The sequence below is a fragment of the Rana temporaria genome (genome assembly GCF_905171775.1).
Source record: "Rana temporaria chromosome 13 unlocalized genomic scaffold, aRanTem1.1 scaffold_545_arrow_ctg1, whole genome shotgun sequence".
Taxonomy (NCBI): domain Eukaryota; kingdom Metazoa; phylum Chordata; class Amphibia; order Anura; family Ranidae; genus Rana; species Rana temporaria.
Window position 1 is genome coordinate 39,516 of NW_024404498.1, and position 22,274 is coordinate 61,789.

At 59.3% G+C, this 22,274-nt stretch overlaps 1 protein-coding gene across 2 annotated transcripts in view; it reads right to left on the bottom strand.

Annotated features, from left to right (window-relative positions):
* KCNJ10 (potassium inwardly rectifying channel subfamily J member 10) overlaps window positions 1-21,044 on the bottom strand; it is a 36,705-nt gene extending 15,661 nt beyond the window's left edge. For both annotated transcript variants that reach the window (XR_005745026.1, XM_040334539.1), the window contains exon 1: window positions 20,842-21,044. Coding sequence is in view for 1 of the 2 variants with exons in the window: in XM_040334539.1 (XP_040190473.1) it covers window positions 20,842-20,952 (111 nt within the window). In the remaining variant the exon portion in view is untranslated. The remainder of the gene's footprint in view (window positions 1-20,841) is intronic.
* Between the last annotated feature and the right edge of the window lie 1,230 nt (window positions 21,045-22,274).

The following is a 22,274-nucleotide window of genomic DNA, read 5'->3' on the forward strand; positions in this document are numbered from 1 at the left end:
TGTCTCCTGTACCTGGTTGTGGTGTCGCCCTGTACCTGGTTGTGGTGTCGCCCTGTACCTGGTTGTGGTGTCGCCCTGTACCTGGTTGTGGTGTCGCCCTGTACCTGGTTGTGGTGTCCCCCTGTACCTGGTTGTGGTGACCCCTGTACCTGATTATTGAACCTTTTGTGGGATGTTTATAATGTGTAATGTACTTTGTAGGGGGTGGGAGATATGGTGGGGAGCTGGGTGCCGGACGGTCTGGTCACATGGGCTAGTTGTTAATAATATCATTGTCCACTATTTGTTGCTATATGTGGATTATAGTTTCTGTTGGTTGTTCCTTAGTTATGGTCATTATATTCCTGTATAGAGATTCCTTTGCATACGATGTGATCAGCCTCACCTGATACTATACATTCTGTGTAATTTTATAATAAAGAGTTCCAGTTTGCATCTAAGCCGGTGTCCTCTAGTATCTTGGGTGCGATATTCAGCTATAATACCCAGTTCCTGGGTCCAAACCGGAGGAAGATGTGTAAAGAACCTAAGCTGGGTTTGGACGGGTCCGTCACAGTGATATCCACCCACCATGGGATTCACTTGCTCTGATAGTCACTCAGTCTGTCTGCATATTGGATCTGTGGGTTCCTGCACCCCGCAGGGGGTGGGAGATGAGGTGGATCTGTGAGTTCCTGTGCAGGGCGGGAGATGAGGTGGATCTGTGGGTTCCTGTGCCCTGTAGGGGGCGGGAGAGATGAGGGGGATCTGTGGGTTCCTGTGCCCTGTAGGGGGTGGGAGATGAGGTGGATCTGTGGGTTCCTGTGCCCTGTAGGGGGTGGGAGATGAGGTGGATCTGTGAGTTCCTGTGCCCTGTAGGGGGTGGGAGATGAGGTGGATCTGTGGGTTCCTGTGCCCTGTAGGGGGTGGGAGATGAGGTGGATCTGTGGGTTCCTGTGCCCTGTAGGGGGTGGGAGATGAGGTGGATCTGTGGGTTCGTGTGCCCTGTAGGGGGTGGGAGATGAGGTGGATCTGTGAGTTCCTGTGCCCTGTAGGGGGTGGGAGATGAGGTGGATCTGTGGGTTCCTGTGCCCTGTAGGGGGTGGGAGATGAGGTGGATCTGTGAGTTCCTGTGCCCTGTAGGGGGTGGGAGATGAGGTGGATCTGTGGGTTCCTGTGCCCTGTAGGGGGTGGGAGATGAGGTGGATCTGTGGGTTCCTGTGCCCTGTAGGGGGTGGGAGATGAGGTGGATCTGTGAGTTCCTGTGCCCTGTAGGGGGTGGGAGATGAGGTGGATCTGTGAGTTCCTGTGCCCTGTAGGGGGTGGGAGATGAGGTGGATCTGTGGTGGGTTCCTGTGCCCTGTAGGGGACGGGAGATGAGGTGGATCTGTGGGTTCCTGTGCCCTGTAGGGGGTGGGAGATGAGGTGGATCTGTGGGTTCCTGTGCCCTGTAGGGGGTGGGAGATGAGGTGGATCTGTGGGTTCCTGTGCCCTGTAGGGGGCGGGAGATGAGGTGGATCTGTGAGTTCCTGTGCAGGCGGGAAATGAGGTGGATCTGTGGGTTCCTGTGCCCTGTAGGGAGCGGGAGATGAGGTGGATCTGTGGGTTCCTGTGCCCTGTAGGGGGCGGGAGATGAGGTGGATCTGTGGGTTCCTGTGCCCTGTAGGGGGCGGGAGATGAGGTGGATCTGTGGGTTCCTGTGCCCTGCAGGGGACGGGAGATGAGGTGGATCTGTGGGTTCCTGTGCCCTGTAGGGGGTGGGAGATGAGGTGGATCTGTGAGTTCCTGTGCCCTGTAGGGGGCGGGAGATTAGGTGGATCTGTGGGTTCCTGTGCCCTATAGGGGGTGGGAGATGAGGTGGATCTGTGGGTTCCTGTGCAGGGCGGGAGATGTGGTGGATCTGTGGGTTCCTGTGCCCTGTAGGGGGCGGGAGATGAGGTGGATCTGTGGGTTCCTGTGCCCTGCAGAGGACGGGAGATGAGGTGGATCTGTGGGTCCCTGTGCCCTGTAGGGGGTGGGAGATTAGGTGGATCTGTGAGTTTCTGTGCCCTGTAAGGGGTGGGAGATGAGGTGGATCTGTGAGTTCCTGTGCCCTGTAGGGGGTGGGAGATGAGGTGGATCTGTGAGTTCCTGTGCCCTGTAGGGGGTGGGAGATGAGGTGGATCTGTGAGTTCCTGTGCCCTGTAGGGGGTGGGAGATGAGGTGGATCTGTGGGTTCCTGTGCCCTGTAGGGGGTGGGAGATGACGTGGATCTGTGGGTTCCTGTGCCCTGTAAGGGGTGGGAGATGAGGTGGATCTGTGGGTTCCTGTGCCCTGCAGGGGACAGGAGATGAGGTGGATCTGTGGGTTCCTGTGCCCTGCAGGGGACAGGAGATGAGGTGGATCTGTGGGTTCCTGTGCCCTGTAGGGGGCGGGAGATGAGGTTGATCTGTGGGTTCCTGTGCCCTGTAGGGGGTGGGAGATGAGGTGGATCTGTGAGTTCCTGTGCCCTGTAGGGGGTGGGAGATGAGGTGGATCTGTGAGTTCCTGTGCCCTGTAGGGGATGGGAGATGAGGTGGATCTGTGGGTTCCTGTGCCCTGCAGGGGACGGGAGATGAGGTGGATCTGTGGGTTCCTGTGCCCTGTAGGGGGCGGGAGATGAGGTGGATCTGTGGGTTCCTGTGCCCTGTAGGGGACGGGAGATGAGGTGGATCTGTGGGTTCCTGTGCCCTGCAGGGGACAGGAGATGAGGTGGATCTGTGGGTTCCTGTGCCCTGTAGGGGGCGGGAGATGAGGTTGATCTGTGGGTTCCTGTGCCCTGTAGGGGGTGGGAGATGAGGTGGATCTGTGAGTTCCTGTGCCCTGTAGGGGGTGGGAGATGAGGTGGATCTGTGAGTTCCTGTGCCCTGTAGGGGATGGGAGATGAGGTGGATCTGTGGGTTCCTGTGCCCTGCAGGGGACGGGAGATGAGGTGGATCTGTGGGTTCCTGTGCCCTGTAGGGGGCGGGAGATGAGGTGGATCTGTGGGTTCCTGTGCCCTGTAGGGGACGGGAGATGAGGTGGATCTGTGGGTTCCTGTGCCCTGTAGGGGACGGGAGATGAGGTGGATCTGTGGGTTCCTGTGCCCTGTAGGGAGGGGGAGATGAGGTGGATCTGTGAGTTCCTGTGCCCTGTAGGGGGTGGGAGATGAGGTGGATCTGTGAGTTCCTGTGCCCTGTAGGGGACGGGAGATGAGGTGGATCTGTGGGTTCCTGTGCCCTGTAGGGGGTGGGAGATGAGGTGGATCTGTGGGTTCCTGTGCCCTGCAGGGGACGGGAGATGAGGTGGATCTGTGAGTTCCTGTGCCCTATAGGGGGTGGGGGATGAGGTGGATCTGTGGGTTCCTGTGCCCTGTAGGGGGTGGGAGATGAGGTGGATCTGTGGGTTCCTGTGCCCTGCAGGGGGGGGAGATGAGGTGGATCTGTGGGTTCCTGTGTCCTGTAGGGGGTGGGAGATGAGGTGGATCTGTGGGTTCCTGTGTCCTGTAGGGGGTGGGAGATGAGGTGGATCTGTGAGTTCCTGTGCCCTGTAGGGGGTGGGAGATGAGGTGGATCTGTGGGTTCCTGTGCCCTGTAGGGGGTGGGAGATGAGGTGGATCTGTGGGTTCCTGTGCCCTATAGGGGGTGGGAGATGAGGTGGATCTGTGGGTTCCTGTGCCCTGCAGGGGACAGGAGATGAGGTGGATCTGTGAGTTCCTGTGCCCTGCAGGGGGTGGGAGATGAGGTGGATCTGTGGGTTCCTGTGCAGGGCGGGAGATGAGGTGGATCTGTGGGTTCCTGTGCCCTGTAGGGGGTGGGAGATGAGGTGAAATGGGGGTTCCTGTGCCCTGCAGGGGACGGGAGATTAGGTGGATCTGTGGGTTCCTGTGCCCTGTAGGGGACGGGAGATGAGGTGGATCTGTGAGTTCCTGTGCCCTGTAGGGGGTGGGAGATGAGGTGGATCTGTGAGTTCCTGTGCCCTGTAGGGGACGGGAGATGAGGTGGATCTGTGGGTTCCTGTGCCCTGTAGGGGGTGGGAGATGAGGTGGATCTGTGAGTTCCTGTGCCCTGTAGGGGGCGGGAGATGAGGTGGATCTTTGGGTTCCTGTGCCCTGTAGGGGGTGGGAGATGAGGTGGATCTGTGAGTTCCTGTGCCCTGTAGAGGGCGGGAGATGAGGTGGATCTGTGGGTTCCTGTGCCCTGTAGGGAGGGGGAGATGAGGTGGATCTGTGGGTTCCTGTGCCCTGTAGGGGGCGGGAGATGAGGTGGATCTGTGGGTTCCTGTGCCCTGTAGGGGGCGGGAGATGAGGTGGATCTGTGGGTTCCTGTGCCCTGTAGGGGGGGGGAGATGAGGTGGATCTGTGGGTTCCTGTGCCCTGTAGGGGGTGGGAGATGAGGTGGATCTGTGGGTTCCTGTGCCCTGTAGGGGGCGGGAGATGAGGTGGATCTGTGGGTTCCTGTGCCCTGTAGGGGGTGGGAGATGAGGTGGATCTGTGGGTTCCTGTGCCCTGTAGGGGGTGGGAGATGAGGTGGATCTGTGGGTTCCTGTGCCCTGTAGGGGACAGGAGATGAGGTGGATCTGTGAGTTCCTGTGCCCTGTAGGGGGTGGGAGATGAGGTGGATCTGTGGGTTCCTGTGCCCTGTAGGGGGTGGGAGATGAGGTGGATCTGTGAGTTCCTGTGCCCTGCAGGGGTGGGAGATGAGGTGGATCTGTGAGTTCCTGTGCCCTGTAGGGGGTGGGAGATGAGGTGGATCTGTGGGTTCCTGTGCCCTGTAGGGGGTGGGAGATGAGGTGGATCTGTGGGTTCCTGTGCCCTGTAGGGGGTGGGAGATGAGGTGGATCTGTGAGTTCCTGTGCCCTGTAGGGGGTGGGAGATGAGGTGGATCTGTGGGTTCCTGTGCCCTGTAGGGGACGGGAGATGAGGTGGATCTGTGGGTTCCTGTGCCCTGTAGGGGGTGGGAGATGAGGTGGATCTGTGAGTTCCTGTGCCCTGTAGGGGGTGGGAGATGAGGTGGATCTGTGAGTTCCTGTGCCCTGTAGGGGGTGGGAGATGAGGTGGATCTGTGGGTTCCTGTGCCCTGTAGGGGGTGGGAGATGAGGTGGATCTGTGGGTTCCTGTGCCCTGTAGGGGGTGGGAGATGAGGTGGATCTGTGAGTTCCTGTGCCCTGTAGGGGGTGGGAGATGAGGTGGATCTGTGAGTTCCTGTGCCCTGTAGGGGGTGGGAGATGAGGTGGATCTGTGGGTTCCTGTGCCCTGTAGGGGACGGGAGATGAGGTGGATCTGTGGGTTCCTGTGCCCTGTAGGGAGGGGGAGATGAGGTGGATCTGTGAGTTCCTGTGCCCTGTAGGGGGTGGGAGATGAGGTGGATCTGTGAGTTCCTGTGCCCTGTAGGGGACGGGAGATGAGGTGGATCTGTGGGTTCCTGTGCCCTGTAGGGGGTGGGAGATGAGGTGGATCTGTGGGTTCCTGTGCCCTGCAGGGGACGGGAGATGAGGTGGATCTGTGAGTTCCTGTGCCCTATAGGGGGTGGGGGATGAGGTGGATCTGTGGGTTCCTGTGCCCTGTAGGGGGTGGGAGATGAGGTGGATCTGTGGGTTCCTGTGCCCTGCGGGGGGGGGAGATGAGGTGGATCTGTGGGTTCCTGTGTCCTGTAGGGGGTGGGAGATGAGGTGGATCTGTGGGTTCCTGTGTCCTGTAGGGGGTGGGAGATGAGGTGGATCTGTGAGTTCCTGTGCCCTGTAGGGGGTGGGAGATGAGGTGGATCTGTGGGTTCCTGTGCCCTGTAGGGGGTGGGAGATGAGGTGGATCTGTGGGTTCCTGTGCCCTATAGGGGGTGGGAGATGAGGTGGATCTGTGGGTTCCTGTGCCCTGCAGGGGACAGGAGATGAGGTGGATCTGTGAGTTCCTGTGCCCTGCAGGGGGTGGGAGATGAGGTGGATCTGTGGGTTCCTGTGCAGGGCGGGAGATGAGGTGGATCTGTGGGTTCCTGTGCCCTGTAGGGGGTGGGAGATGAGGTGAAATGGGGGTTCCTGTGCCCTGCAGGGGACGGGAGATTAGGTGGATCTGTGGGTTCCTGTGCCCTGTAGGGGACGGGAGATGAGGTGGATCTGTGAGTTCCTGTGCCCTGTAGGGGGTGGGAGATGAGGTGGATCTGTGAGTTCCTGTGCCCTGTAGGGGACGGGAGATGAGGTGGATCTGTGGGTTCCTGTGCCCTGTAGGGGGTGGGAGATGAGGTGGATCTGTGGGTTCCTGTGCCCTGTAGGGGGCGGGAGATGAGGTGGATCTTTGGGTTCCTGTGCCCTGTAGGGGGTGGGAGATGAGGTGGATCTGTGAGTTCCTGTGCCCTGTAGAGGGCGGGAGATGAGGTGGATCTGTGGGTTCCTGTGCCCTGTAGGGAGGGGGAGATGAGGTGGATCTGTGGGTTCCTGTGCCCTGTAGGGGGCGGGAGATGAGGTGGATCTGTGGGTTCCTGTGCCCTGTAGGGGACGGGAGATGAGGTGGATCTGTGGGTTCCTGTGCCCTGTAGGGAGGGGGAGATGAGGTGGATCTGTGGGTTCCTGTGCCCTGTAGGGGGTGGGAGATGAGGTGGATCTGTGGGTTCCTGTGCCCTGTAGGGGGCGGGAGATTAGGTGGATCTGTGGGTTCCTGTGCCCTGTAGGGGGTGGGAGATGAGGTGGATCTGTGGGTTCCTGTGCCCTGTAGGGGGTGGGAGATGAGGTGGATCTGTGGGTTCCTGTGCCCTGTAGGGGACAGGAGATGAGGTGGATCTGTGAGTTCCTGTGCCCTGTAGGGGGTGGGAGATGAGGTGGATCTGTGGGTTCCTGTGCCCTGTAGGGGGTGGGAGATGAGGTGGATCTGTGGGTTCCTGTGCCCTGTAGGGGGTGGGAGATGAGGTGGATCTGTGAGTTCCTGTGCCCTGTAGGGGGTGGGAGATGAGGTGGATCTGTGGGTTCCTGTGCCCTGTAGGGGACGGGAGATGAGGTGGATCTGTGGGTTCCTGTGCCCTGTAGGGGGTGGGAGATGAGGTGGATCTGTGAGTTCCTGTGCCCTGTAGGGGGTGGGAGATGAGGTGGATCTGTGAGTTCCTGTGCCCTGTAGGGGGTGGGAGATGAGGTGGATCTGTGGGTTCCTGTGCCCTGTAGGGGGTGGGAGATGAGGTGGATCTGTGGGTTCCTGTGCCCTGTAGGGGGTGGGAGATGAGGTGGATCTGTGAGTTCCTGTGCCCTGTAGGGGGTGGGAGATGAGGTGGATCTGTGAGTTCCTGTGCCCTGTAGGGGGTGGGAGATGAGGTGGATCTGTGGGTTCCTGTGCCCTGTAGGGGACGGGAGATGAGGTGGATCTGTGGGTTCCTGTGCCCTGTAGGGGGTGGGAGATGAGGTGGATCTGTGGGTTCCTGTGCCCTGTAGGGGGTGGGAGATGAGGTGGATCTGTGGGTTCCTGTGCCCTGTAGGGGGCGGGAGATGAGGTGGATCTGTGAGTTCCTGTGCCCTGCAGGGGAGGGAGATGAGGTGGATCTGTGGGTTCCTGTGCCATGTAGGGGGCGGGAGATGAGGTGGATCTGTGAGTTCCTGTGCAGGCGGGAAATGAGGTGGATCTGTGGGTTCCTGTGCCCTGTAGGGAGCGGGAGATGAGGTGGATCTGTGGGTTCCTGTGCCCTGTAGGGGGCGGGAGATGAGGTGGATCTGTGGGTTCGTGTGCCCTGTAGGGGGCGGGAGATGAGGTGGATCTGTGAGTTCATGTGCCCTGTAGGGGGCGGGAGATGAGGTGGATCTGTGAGTTTCTGTGCCCTGTAGGGGGTGGGAGATGAGGTGGATCTGTGAGTTTCTGTGCCCTGTAAGGGGTGGGAGATGAGGTGGATCTGTGAGTTCCTGTGCCCTGCAGGGGGTGGGAGATGAGGTGGATCTGTGGGTCCCTGTGCCCTGTAGGGGGTGGGAGATGAGGTGGATCTGTGAGTTCCTGTGCCCTGTAGGGGGTGGGAGATGAGGTGGATCTGTGAGTTCCTGTGCCCTGTAGGGGGTGGGAGATGAGGTGGATCTGTGAGTTCCTGTGCCCTGTAGGGGGTGGGAGATGAGGTGGATCTGTGGGTTCCTGTGCCCTGTAGGGGGTGGGAGATGACGTGGATCTGTGGGTTCCTGTGCCCTGTAAGGGGTGGGAGATGAGGTGGATCTGTGGGTTCCTGTGCCCTGCAGGGGACAGGAGATGAGGTGGATCTGTGGGTTCCTGTGCCCTGTAGGGGGCGGGAGATGAGGTTGATCTGTGGGTTCCTGTGCCCTGTAGGGGGTGGGAGATGAGGTGGATCTGTGGGTTCCTGTGCCCTGCAGGGGGTGGGAGATGAGGTGGATCTGTGAGTTCCTGTGCCCTGTAGGGGGTGGGAGATGAGGTGGATCTGTGAGTTCCTGTGCCCTGTAGGGGGTGGGAGATGAGGTGGATCTGTGAGTTCCTGTGCCCTGTAGGGGATGGGAGATGAGGTGGATCTGTGGGTTCCTGTGCCCTGCAGGGGACGGGAGATGAGGTGGATCTGTGGGTTCCTGTGCCCTGTAGGGGGTGGGAGATGAGGTGGATCTGTGGGTTCCTGTGCCCTGCAGGGGACGGGAGATGAGGTGGATCTGTGGGTTCCTGTGCCCTATAGGGGGTGGGAGATGAGGTGGATCTGTGGGTTCCTGTGCCCTGTAGGGGGTGGGAGATGAGGTGGATCTGTGAGTTCCTGTGCCCTGTAGGGGATGGGAGATGAGGTGGATCTGTGGGTTCCTGTGCCCTGCAGGGGACGGGAGATGAGGTGGATCTGTGGGTTCCTGTGCCCTGTAGGGGGCGGGAGATGAGGTGGATCTGTGGGTTCCTGTGCCCTGTAGGGGACGGGAGATGAGGTGGATCTGTGGGTTCCTGTGCCCTGTAGGGAGGGGGAGATGAGGTGGATCTGTGAGTTCCTGTGCCCTGTAGGGGGTGGGAGATGAGGTGGATCTGTGGGTTCCTGTGCCCTGTAGGGGGTGGGAGATGAGGTGGATCTGTGGGTTCCTGTGCCCTGCAGGGGACGGGAGATGAGGTGGATCTGTGAGTTCCTGTGCCCTATAGGGGGTGGGAGATGAGGTGGATCTGTGGGTTCCTGTGCCCTGTAGGGGGTGGGAGATGAGGTGGATCTGTGGGTTCCTGTGCCCTGCAGGGGGGGGAGATGAGGTGGATCTGTGGGTTCCTGTGTCCTGTAGGGGGTGGGAGATGAGGTGGATCTGTGGGTTCCTGTGCCCTGCAGGGGACGGGAGATGAGGTGGATCTGTGAGTTCCTGTGCCCTGCAGGGGGTGGGAGATGAGGTGGATCTGTGGGTTCCTGTGCAGGGCGGGAGATGAGGTGGATCTGTGGGTTCCTGTGCCCTGTAGGGGGTGGGAGATGAGGTGAAATGGGGGTTCCTGTGCCCTGCAGGGGACGGGAGATTAGGTGGATCTGTGGGTTCCTGTGCCCTGTAGGGGACGGGAGATGAGGTGGATCTGTGGGTTCCTGTGCCCTGTAGGGAGGGGGAGATGAGGTGGATCTGTGGGTTCCTGTGCCCTGTAGGGGGTGGGAGATGAGGTGGATCTGTGGGTTCCTGTGCCCTGTAGGGGGCGGGAGATGAGGTGGATCTGTGGGTTCCTGTGCCCTGTAGGGGGTGGGAGATGAGGTGGATCTGTGGGTTCCTGTGCCCTGTAGGGGGTGGGAGATGAGGTGGATCTGTGGGTTCCTGTGCCCTGTAGGGGACAGGAGATGAGGTGGATCTGTGAGTTCCTGTGCCCTGCAGGGGTGGGAGATGAGGTGGATCTGTGGGTTCCTGTGCCCTGTAGGGGGTGGGAGATGAGGTGGATCTGTGGGTTCCTGTGCCCTGTAGGGGGTGGGAGATGAGGTGGATCTGTGAGTTCCTGTGCCCTGTAGGGGATGGGAGATGAGGTGGATCTGTGGGTTCCTGTGCCCTGTAGGGGGCGGGAGATGAGGTGGATCTGTGGGTTCCTGTGCCCTGTAGGGGGCGGGAGATTAGGTGGATCTGTGGGTTCCTGTGCCCTGCAGGGGGTGGGAGATGAGGTGGATCTGTGGGTTCCTGTGCCGTGCAGGGGGTAGGAGATGAGGTGGATCTGTGAGTTCCTGTGCCCTGTAGGGGATGGGAGATGAGGTGGATCTGTGGGTTCCTGTGCCCTGTAGGGGGCGGGAGATTAGGTGGATCTGTGGGTTCCTGTGCCCTGCAGGGGACGGGAGATGAGGTGGATCTGTGGGTTCCTGTGCCCTGTAAGGGGTGGGAGATTAGGTGGATCTGTGGGTTCCTGTGCCCTGTAGGGGGTGGGAGATGAGGTGGATCTGTGGGTTCCTGTGCCCTGCAGGGGACGGGAGATGAGGTGGATCTGTGGGTTCCTGTGCCCTGTAAGGGGTGGGAGATTAGGTGGATCTGTGGGTTCCTGTGCCCTGCAGGGGACGGGAGATGAGGTGGATCTGTGGGTTCCTGTGCCCTGTAAGGGGTGGGAGATAAGGTGGATCTGTGGGTTCCTGTGCCCTGTAGGGGGTGGGAGATGAGGTGGATCTGTGGGTTCCTGTGCCCTGCAGGGGACGGGAGATGAGGTGGATCTGTGGGTTCCTGTGCCCTGTAGGGGGCGGGAGATGAGGTGGATCTGTGAGTTCCTGTGCCCTGTAGGGGGCGGGAGATGAGGTGGATCTGTGGGTTCCTGTGCCCTGTAGGGGGCGGGAGATGAGGTGGATCTGTGGGTTCCTGTGCCCTGTAGGGGGCGGGAGATGAGGTGGATCTGTGGGTTCCTGTGCCCTGTAGGGGGCGGGAGATGAGGTGGATCTGTGGGTTCCTGTGCCCTGCAGGGAGGGGGAGATGAGGTGGATCTGTGGGTTCCTGTGCCCTGCAGGGGACGGGAGATGAGGTGGATCTGTGAGTTCCTGTGCCCTGCAGGGGACGGGAGATGAGGTGGATCTGTGAGTTCCTGTGCCCTGTAGGGGGTGGGAGATGAGGTGGATCTGTGAGTTCCTGTGCCCTGTAGGGGGTGGGAGATGAGGTGGATCTGTGGGTTCCTGTGCCCTGTAAGGGGTGGGTGATGAGGTGGATCTGTGGGTTCCTGTGCCCTGCAGGGGACGGGAGATGAGGTGGATCTGTGGGTTCCTGTGCCCTGTAAGGGGTGGGTGATGAGGTGGATCTGTGGGTTCCTGTGCCCTGTAAGGAGGGGGAGATGAGGTGGATCTGTGGGTTCCTGTGCCCTGTAGGGGGTGGGAGATGAGGTGGATCTGTGGGTTCCTGTGCCCTGCAGGGGACGGGAGATGAGGTGGATCTGTGGGTTCCTGTGCCCTGTAGGGGGTGGGAGATGAGGTGGATCTGTGAGTTCCTGTGCCCTGTAGGGGGCGGGAGATGAGGTGGATCTGTGGGTCCCTGTGCCCTGTAGGGGGCGGGAGATGAGGTGGATCTGTGAGTTCCTGTGCCCTGTAGGGGGTGGGAGATGAGGTGGATCTGTGGGTTCCTGTGCCCTGTAGGGGGTGGGAGATGAGGTGGATCTGTGGGTTCCTGTGCCCTGTAGGGGGTGGGAGATGAGGTGGATCTGTGGATTCCTGTGCCCTGTAGGGGACGGGAGATGAGGTGGATCTGTGAGTTCCTGTGCCCTGTAGGGGGCGGGAGATGAGGTGGATCTGTGGGTTCCTGTGCCCTATAGGGGGTGGGAGATGAGGTGGATCTGTGGGTTCCTGTGCCCTGTAGGGGGTGGGAGATGAGGTGGATCTGTGAGTTCCTGTGCCCTATAGGGGGTGGGAGATGAGGTGGATCTGTGAGTTCCTGTGCCCTGTAGGGAGGGGGAGATGAGGTGGATCTGTGGGTTCCTGTGCCCTATAGGGGGTGGGAGATGAGGTGGATCTGTGAGTTCCTGTGCCCTGTAGGGTGGGAGATGAGGTGGATCTGTGAGTTCCTGTGGCCAGCAGGGGGCGGGAGATGAGGTGGATCTGTGGGTTCCTGTGCCCTGTAGGGGGCGGGAGATGAGGTGGATCTGTGAGTTCCTGTGCCCTGTAGGGGACGGGAGATGAGGTGGATCTGTGGGTCCCTGTGCCCTGTAGGGGGCGGGAGATGAGGTGGATCTGTGGGTTCCTGTGCCCTGGAAGGGGTGGGAGATGAGGTGGATCTGTGGGTTCCTGTGCCCTGTAGGGGGTGGGAGATGAGGTGGATCTGTGGGTTCCTGTGCCCTGTAGGGGGTGGGAGATGAGGTGGATCTGTGGGTTCCTGTGCCCTGTAGGGGACGGGAGATGAGGTGGATCTGTGGGTTCCTGTGCCCTGTAGGGGGCGGGAGATGAGGTGGATCTGTGGGTTCCTGTGCCCTGCAGGGGACGGGAGATGAGGTGGATCTGTGGGTTCCTGTGCCCTGTAGGGGGTGGGAGATGAGGTGGATCTGTGGGTTCCCGTGCCCTGTAGGGTGTGGGAGATGAGGTGGATCTGTGGGTTCCTGTGCCCTGTAGGGGGTGGGAGATGAGGTGGATCTGTGGGTTCCTGTGCCCTGCAGGGGACGGGAGATGAGGTGGATCTGTGGGTTCCTGTGCCCTGTAGGGGGCGGGAGATGAGGTGGATCTGTGGGTTCCTGTGCCCTGTAGGGGGTGGGAGATGAGGTGGATCTGTGGGTTCCTGTGCCCTGCAGGGGATGGGAGATGAGGTGGATCTGTGGGTTCCTTGTCCTGTAGGGAGGGGGAGATTAGGTGGATCTGTGGGTTCCCGTGCCCTGTAGGGTGTGGGAGATGAGGTGGATCTGTGGGTTCCTGTGCCCTGCAGGGAGGGGGAGATGAGGTGGATCTGTGAGTTCCTGTGCCCTGTAGGGGGTGGGAGATGAGGTGGATCTGTGGGTTCCTGTGCCCTGTAGGGGGCGGGAGATGAGGTGGATCTGTGGGTTCCTGTGCCCTGTAGGGGGTGGGAGATGAGGTGGATCTGTGAATTCCTGTGCCCTGTAGGGGGCGGAAGATGGGGTGAATCTGTGGGTTCCTGTGCCCTGTAGGGGGTGGGAGATGAGGTGGATCTGTGAGTTCCTGTGCCCTGTAGGGGGTGGGAGATGAGGTGGATCTGTGGGTTCCTGTGCCCTGCAGGGGACAGGAGATGAGGTGGATCTGTGAGTTCCTGTGCCCTGTAGGGGGTGGGAGATGAGGTGGATCTGTGGGTTCCTGTGCCCTGTAAGGGGTGGGAGATGAGGTGGATCTGTGAGTTCCTGTGCCCTGTAGGGAGGGGGAGATGAGGTGGATCTGTGGGTTCCTGTGCCCTGTAGGGGGTGGGAGATTAGGTGGATCTGTGGGTTCCTGTGCCCTGTAGGGGGCGGGAGATGAGGTGGATCTGTGAGTTCCTGTGCAGGCGGGAAATGAGGTGGATCTGTGGGTTCCTGTGCCCTGTAGGGGGCGGGAGATGAGGTGGATCTGTGGGTTCCTGTGCCCTGTAGGGGGCGGGAGATGAGGTGGATCTGTGGGTTCCTGTGCCCTGTAGGGGGCGGGAGATGAGGTGGATCTGTGAGTTCCTGTGCCCTGTAGGGGACAGGAGATGAGGTGGATCTGTGAGTTCCTGTGCCCTGTAGGGGGTGGGAGATGAGGTGGATCTGTGAGTTCCTGTGCCCTGTAGGGGGCGGGAGATGAGGTGGATCTGTGGGTTCCTGTGCCCTGCAGGGGACGGGAGATGAGGTGGATCTGTGGGTTCCTGTGCCCTGTAGGGGGTGGGAGATGAGGTGGATCTGTGGGTCCCTGTGCCCTGTAGGGGGAGGGAGATGAGGTGGATCTGTGGGTCCCTGTGCCCTGTAGGGGGAGGGAGATGAGGTGGATCTGTGAGTTCCTGTGCCCTGTAGGGGGTGGGAGATGAGGTGGATCTGTGAGTTCCTGTGCCCTGTAGGGGGCGGGAGATGAGGTGGATCTGTGAGTTCCTGTGCCCTGTAGGGGGTGGGAGATGAGGTGGATCTGTGGGTTCCTGTGCCCTGCAGGGAGGGGGAGATGAGGTGGATCTGTGGGTTCCTGTGCCCTGCAGGGAGGGGGAGATGAGGTGGATCTGTGGGTTCCTGTGCCCTGTAGGGGGCGGGAGATGAGGTGGATCTGTGGGTTCCTGTGCCCTGTAGGGGGCGGGAGATGAGGTGGATCTGTGAGTTCCTGTGCCCTGTAGGGGGTGGGAGATGAGGTGGATCTGTGGGTTCCTGTGCCCTGCAGGGGGGGGAGATGAGGTGGATCTGTGGGTTCCTTTGCCCTGTAGGGGGTGGGAGATGAGGTGGATCTGTGAGTTCCTGTGCCCTGCAGGGAGGGGGAGATGAGGTGGATCTGTGGGTTCCTGTGCCCTGTAGGGACGGGAGATGTGGTGGATCTGTGGGTTCCTGTGCCCTGTAGGGGGTGGGAGATGAGGTGGATCTGTGGGTTCCTGTGCCCTGCAGGGAGGGGGAGATGAGGTGGATCTGTGGGTTCCTGTGCCCTGTAGGGACGGGAGATGAGGTGGATCTGTGGGTTCCTGTGCCCTGTAGGGGGTGGGAGATGAGGTGGATCTGTGGGTTCCTGTGCCCTGCAGGGGACAGGAGATGAGGTGGATCTGTGAGTTCCTGTGCCCTGTAGGGGGTGGGAGATGAGGTGGATCTGTGGGTTCCTGTGCCCTGTAAGGGGTGGGAGATGAGGTGGATCTGTGAGTTCCTGTGCCCTGTAGGGAGGGGGAGATGAGGTGGATCTGTGGGTTCCTGTGCCCTGTAGGGGGTGGGAGATTAGGTGGATCTGTGGGTTCCTGTGCCCTGTAGGGGGCGGGAGATGAGGTGGATCTGTGAGTTCCTGTGCAGGCGGGAAATGAGGTGGATCTGTGGGTTCCTGTGCCCTGTAGGGGGCGGGAGATGAGGTGGATCTGTGGGTTCCTGTGCCCTGTAGGGGGCGGGAGATGAGGTGGATCTGTGAGTTCCTGTGCCCTGTAGGGGACAGGAGATGAGGTGGATCTGTGAGTTCCTGTGCCCTGTAGGGGGTGGGAGATGAGGTGGATCTGTGAGTTCCTGTGCCCTGTAGGGGGCGGGAGATGAGGTGGATCTGTGGGTTCCTGTGCCCTGTAGGGGGCGGGAGATGAGGTGGATCTGTGAGTTCCTGTGCCCTGTAGGGGACAGGAGATGAGGTGGATCTGTGAGTTCCTGTGCCCTGTAGGGGATGGGAGATGAGGTGGATCTGTGGGTTCCTGTGCCCTGCAGGGGACGGGAGATGAGGTGGATCTGTGGGTTCCTGTGCCCTGCAGGGGACGGGAGATGAGGTGGATCTGTGGGTTCCTGTGCCCTGTAGGGGGTGGGAGATGAGGTGGATCTGTGGGTCCCTGTGCCCTGTAGGGGGTGGGAGATGAGGTGGATCTGTGAGTTCCTGTGCCCTGTAGGGGGTGGGAGATGAGGTGGATCTGTGAGTTCCTGTGCCCTGTAGGGGGCGGGAGATGAGGTGGATCTGTGAGTTCCTGTGCCCTGTAGGGGGTGGGAGATGAGGTGGATCTGTGGGTTCCTGTGCCCTGCAGGGAGGGGGAGATGAGGTGGATCTGTGGGTTCCTGTGCCCTGCAGGGAGGGGGAGATGAGGTGGATCTGTGGGTTCCTGTGCCCTGTAGGGGGCGGGAGATGAGGTGGATCTGTGGGTTCCTGTGCCCTGTAGGGGGCGGGAGATGAGGTGGATCTGTGAGTTCCTGTGCCCTGTAGGGGGTGGGAGATGAGGTGGATCTGTGGGTTCCTGTGCCCTGCAGGGGGGGGAGATGAGGTGGATCTGTGGGTTCCTGTGCCCTGTAGGGACGGGAGATGAGGTGGATCTGTGGGTTCCTGTGCCCTGTAGGGGGTGGGAGATGAGGTGGATCTGTGAGTTCCTGTGCCCTGCAGGGAGGGGGAGATGAGGTGGATCTGTGGGTTCCTGTGCCCTGCAGGGAGGGGGAGATGAGGTGGATCTGTGGGTTCCTGTGCCCTGTAGGGGGCGGGAGATGAGGTGGATCTGTGGGTTCCTGTGCCCTGTAGGGGGTGGGAGATGAGGTGGATCTGTGGGTTCCTGTGCCCTGCAGGGGGCGTGAGATGAGGTGGATCTGTGGGTTCCTGTGCCCTGCAGGGGGCGTGAGATGAGGTGGATCTGTGGGTTCCTGTGCCCTGTAGGGGACGGGAAATGAGGTGGATCTGTGGGTTCCTGTGCCCTGTAGGGGGCGGGAAATGAGGTGGATCTGTGAGTTCCTGTGCCCTGCAGGGAGGGGGAGATGAGGTGGATCTGTGGGTTCCTGTGCCCTGCAGGGAGGGGGAGATGAGGTGGATCTGTGGGTTCCTGTGCCCTGTAGGGGGCGGGAGATGAGGTGGATCTGTGGGTTCCTGTGCCCTGTAGGGGGTGGGAGATGAGGTGGATCTGTGGGTTCCTGTGCCCTGCAGGGAGGGGGAGATGAGGTGGATCTGTGGGTTCCTGTGCCCTGCAGGGAGGGGGAGATGAGGTGGATCTGTGGGTTCCTGTGCCCTGTAGGGGGCGGGAGATGAGGTGGATCTGTGGGTTCCTGTGCCCTGTAGGGGGTGGGAGATGAGGTGGATCTGTGGGTTCCTGTGCCCTGCAGGGAGGGGGAGATGAGGTGGATCTGTGGGTTCCTGTGCCCTGTAGGGGGTGGGAGATGAGGTGGATCTGTGGGTTCCTGTGCCCTGTAGGGGACGGGAGATTAGGTGGATCTGTGGGTTCCTGTGCCCTGTAGGGGGTGGGAGATGAGGTGGATCTGTGAGTTCCTGTGCCCTGTAGGGGACGGGAGATTAGGTGGATCTCCGCAGGGAGCGCAGACAGTAGTGTCCCGTGGCTGGATGAAGCCCCCCCCCCCACACTCCAGCATTGGCCATTTGGTGCTTAGGTCTTTGCTGAGATCAAAGTACAATATAAGTTACTCCCGGGATGGACACGGAGGAGTCGGATAGTTCAGTATGGATGTGTGCTACTTTCTGGACCCTGGGTCGGCTGGGACATGTAGTTCCATATTGTCTGTGCTGCTTTCAGATGCTAGAACTCCCCTCTTTCCCCACGTTGTAGGCAGGAGTCACTTGCTGCCGGAACATGTGGGGGCCCCAAGACTGGTGTGTGTCTGGAGGGTTCCAAGGATTGCCCTGCTGGCACCCCCTACTCCTCTCTCCCCCCTGGATCCAGCACTGGCTCCAGAGATACTGCCTCCATGAATCCATCATGACCAGTCCCCCAGACCACTCCACCAATGGCCACGGGCCACCAAAGTCCAACATGTGAGTCCCTGAACCCCCTGCCTCATCTGTACCCTACTATCTGCCTGGACACTTAACCTGTGCCGTGCCATATTACCCCTCTGAGGATCTGACTCCCCTTCCTATGCCTGAGTGTGGCTCTGTGGACAGTTTCCCCAATCTGTGTCGGTCTATTTCCCGGAGGATCACCTACCCTTGTATCTTATCGTTCCGTTCAACTGTTCACCCACTGCCCCCCCAGGTGGACTGCTTACCTGTGATGTCCCCACTGCCCCCCCAGGTGGACTGCTTACCTGTGATGTCCCCACTGCCCCCCCACATGGACTGCTTGCCTGTGATGTCCTCACTGCTCCCATGTGGACTGCTTACCTGTAATGTCCCTACTGCCCCCCACGTGGACTGCTTACCTGTGATGTCCCCACTGCCCCCCACGTGGACTGCTTACCTGTGATGTCCCCACTGCCCCCCACACATGGACAGCTTACCTGTGATGTCCCTACTGCCCCCCACACATGGACTGCTTACCTGTGGTGTCCCCACTGCCCCCCACATGGACTGCTTACCTGTGGTGTCCCCACTGCCCCCCACGTGGACGGCTTACCTGTGATGTCCCTACTGCCCCCCCACATGGACTGCTTACCTGTGATGTCCCCACTGCTCCCATGTGGACTGCTTACCTGTAATGTCCCCACTGCCCCCCCACGTGGACAGCTTACCTGTAATGTCCCCACTGCTCCCTCATGACCTGCTTACCTGTGATGTCCCCACTGCCCCCCACATGGACTGCTTACCTGTGATGTCCCCACTGCTCCCTCATGACCTGCTTACCTGTGATGTCCCCACTGCCCCCCCACGTGGACAGCTTACCTGTAATGTCCCCACTGCCCCCCACATGGACTGCTTACCTGTGGTGTCCCCATTGCTCCCCCATGGACTGTTTACCTGTAATGTCCCCACTGCTCCCCCGTGGACTGTTTACCTGTGATGTCCCCATCGCTCCCCCGTGGACTGTTTACCTGTGATGTCCCCATCGCTCCCCCGTGGACTGTTTACCTGTGATGTCCCCATCGCTCCCCCGTGGACTGTTTACCTGTGGTGTCCCCATCGCTCCCCCGTGGACTGTTTACCTGTGATGTCCCCATCGCTCCCCCGTGGACTGTTTACCTGTGATGTCCCCATTGCTCCCCCGTGGACCGTTTACCTGTGCTGCCCCCACACATGGACTGTTTACCTGTGATGTCCCCATCGCTCCCCCGTGGACTGTTTACCTGTGATGTCCCCATCGCTCCCCCGTGAACTGTTTACCTGTGATGTCACCATGGCTCCCCCGTGGACTGTTTACCTGTGATGTCCCCATCGCTCCCCCGTGGACTGTTTACCTGTGATGTCCCCATCGCTCCCCCGTGGACTGTTTACCTGTGATGTCCCCATCGCTCCCCCGTGGACTGTTTACCTGTGATGTCCCCATCGCTCCCCTGTGGACTGTTTACCTGTGATGTCCCCATCGCTCCCCCGTGGACTGTTTACCTGTGATGTCCCCATCGCTCCCCCGTGGACTGTTTACCTGTGATGTCCCCATTGCTCCCCCGTGGACCGTTTACCTGTGCTGCCCCCACACATGGACTGTTTACCTGTGATGTCCCCATCGCTCCCCCGTGGACTGTTTACCTGTGATGTCCCCATCGCTCCCCCGTGAACTGTTTACCTGTGATGTCACCATGGCTCCCCCGTGGACTGTTTACCTGTGATGTCCCCATCGCTCCCCCGTGGACTGTTTACCTGTGATGTCCCCACTGCCCCCACACATGGACTGTTTACCTGTGATGTCCCCATCGCTCCCCCGTGGACTGTTTACCTGTGATGTCCCCACTGCCCCCCACGTGGACTGCTTACCTGTGGTTTCCCCACACCACCCCTCCTGTACCCAGAAGTCTGCCAATAAACGCCAGCATGTCGAGTTCTGTGTGATCTCTCACCTCCTATAGTCACCCAATGGGACAATCATTGACCTTTTGGCTTCAATAAGTTTCCACACTTTTTTTTAAAACTATTCGATCTGAAAAAGTGCGCAAACTTCGTAGACCCCGCCCCCCCCCCCCCGCCTTTCACCGCGATATTCGCCATCACAGAAGATATTTGATAAGCAGAGTGGATTGGCGTAAAGTATTTCAGAAAATAACATCGATTACAACCCCCCCCCCCCCCCAGGTGGATTTCAGTGTCGGGAACGATCGTTCTGATCGGTGTTTGTGCCGAGTGAGGAAAGATTGTCCTGTGTGCAAAGCGCAGATAGAAGCTGGACAGTCAGAGTATGACGAGAGTTGGTGAAAGGTTCAGTCATCCATTGAATTCTTGCAATGAACAAACCGCCCAAATCCACCGACCACCAGGCGATCTGTCGCTGATATCGATGGAAAAGGCGATCCGATCTGTCGCCGATATCGATGGAAAAAGCGATCCGATCTGTCGCCGATATCGATGGAAAAGGCGATCCGATCCGTCGCCGATATCGATGGAAAAAGCGTTCTGCTCCGTCGCCGATATCGATGGAAAAAGCGTTCTGCTCCGTCGCCGATATCGATGGAAAAACCAGACTTTTCCATCGATATCGGCGACAGATCAGATCGCTTTTTCCATCGATATCAGCGACAGATCAGAACGCTTTTTCCCATCGATATCGGCGACAGATCAGATCGCTTTTTCCATCGATATCGGCGACAGATCAGAACGCTTTTTCCATCGATATCGGCATCGGATCGCTTTTTCCATCGATATCGGTGACAGATCGGATCGACTTTTCCATCGATATCGGCGACAGATCAGATCTGTCACCGATATCGATGGAAAAAGCGATCCGATCCGTCGCCGATATCGATGGAAAAAGCGTTCTGATCTGTCGCCGATATCGATGGAAAAAGCGATCCAATCTGTCACTGATATCGATGGAAAAAGCGATCTGATCTGTCGCCGATATCGATGGGGAAAAAGCGATCCGATCTGTCACCGATATGGATGGAAAAGGCGATCCGATCTGTCGCTGATATCGATGGAAAAGGCGATCCGATCTGTCGCCGATATCGATGGAAAAAGCGATCCGATCCGTCGCCGATATCGATGGAAAAGGCGATCCGATCTGTCGCCGATATCGATGGAAAAGGCGATCCGATCTGTCGCCGATATCGATGGAAAAGGCGATCCGATCTGTCACCGATATCGATGGAAAGGGCGATCCGATCTGTCGCCGATATGGATGGAAAAGGCGATCCGATCTGTCGCCGATATCGATGGAAAAAGCGATCCGATCCGTCGCCGATATGGATGGAAAAGGCGATCCGATCTGTCACCGATATGGATGGAAAAGGCGATCTGTCGCCGATATCGATGGAAAAGGCGATCCAATCTGTCGCCGGTATGGATGGAAAAGGCGATCCGATCTGTCGCCGATATCGATGGATAAAGCGATCCGATCTGTCGCCGATATCGATGGAAAAGGCGCTCCGATCTGTCACCGATATGGATGGAAAAGGCGATCTGTCGCCGATATCGATGGAAAAGGCGATCCAATCTGTCGCCGGTATGGATGGAAAAGGCGATCCGATCTGTCGCCGATATCGATGGAAAAGGCGATCCCATCCGTCGCCGATTGGCTGCGTATTGTATGAGAATCGGGAAGGAATTGCCCCATAGAGAGATGAAAACCTCTTACCGTGGCGGATCGGTGGGACGGGAGAATCTTCGATGGATGGATGTGGTGAGCCGAGCGTCTCGTTCTCCTCCGTCTTTTATCGCGTCTGATCAGAGAAGACTCCGCCGTCATACGGGGTGCAGCGACCCCCTAATTCTGCAGCCACCGGCCCATCGCCCTCCGAGATGAAAGGAGAGTTTTATTTCACAGAGAGAAAAGACGGCGAGTGGCCGGCTCCGCGATTGGAGGAGAGTCCGGGGAGGGGGGAGGGGGGGATAAAAGTGGGAAAAGTGGGGAGGAGATGACGGAACTTTCTGAAGAGATTAAATGAGCTGGAAATGAATGGAGAGCGCTCATCACATTACTGGGAGGAGAGAGAGAGGGGGATGGAGAGAGAGAGAGAGGGGGATGGATAGAGAGAGAGGGGGATGGAGAGAGAGATAGAGAGAGAGAGAGGGGGATGGAGAGAGAGAGGGGGGATGGAGAGAGAGAGGGGGGATGGAGAGAGAGAGAGGAATAGAGAGAGAGAGAGAGGGGGGGGTGGAGAGAGAGAGAGAGAGAGAGAGGGGGGATGGAGAGAGAGAGAGATATGGAGAGAGAGAGGGGGATGGAGAGAGAGAGGGGGGATGGGGAGAGAGAGGGGGGATGGAGAGAGAGAGAGGAATAGAGAGAGAGAGAGAGGGGGGGGTGGAGAGAGAGAGAGAGAGAGAGGGGGGATGGAGAGAGAGAGAGATATGGAGAGAGAGAGGGGGATGGAGAGAGAGAGGGGGGATGGGGAGAGAGAGTGGGGGGATGGAGAGAGATGGGGGGGGAGAAAGGGACATGGAGAAAGAGAGGAATGGAGATGGAGAGAGAGGGGGGTGGAGAGAGGGATGGATGGAAAGAGGAGGATGGAGAGAGAGAGAGGGGGATGGAGAAAGAGAGGAATTAATGGGGATGGAGAGGGGGAATGAGGAGAAGGGGGGATAGGGATGGAAAGAGTTGGGTGGAGAGAGAGGGGGTGGGTGGAGAGAGAGAGAGGGGGTGGAGAGAGAGATGGATGGTGAGAGAGGTGGGGGGGAGAGAGAGAGGGGGTGGGGGAGAGAGAGAGGTGGGTGAAAAGAGAGGGGGTGGAGAGAGAGGGGGGTGGAGAGAGGTGGATGGAGAGAGAGAGAGAGGTGGATGGAGAGAGAAGGGGGTGGAGAGAGGGAGAGAGGGGGGATCGAGATGGAGAGAGGGGGGGTAGAGAGAGATGGATGGAGAGAGGGGGGGGTAGAGAGAGAGATGGATGGAGAGAGAGAGGGGGTGGAGAGAGAAGGGGGTGGAGAGAGGGAGAGAGGGGGGATCGAGATGGAGAGAGGGGGGGTAGAGAGAGAGAGATGGATGGAGAGAGGGAGGTTAGAGAGAGAGAGATGGATGGAGAGGGGGGGTGGAGAGAGAGGTGGGTGAAAAGAGAGGGGGTGGAGAGAGATGGA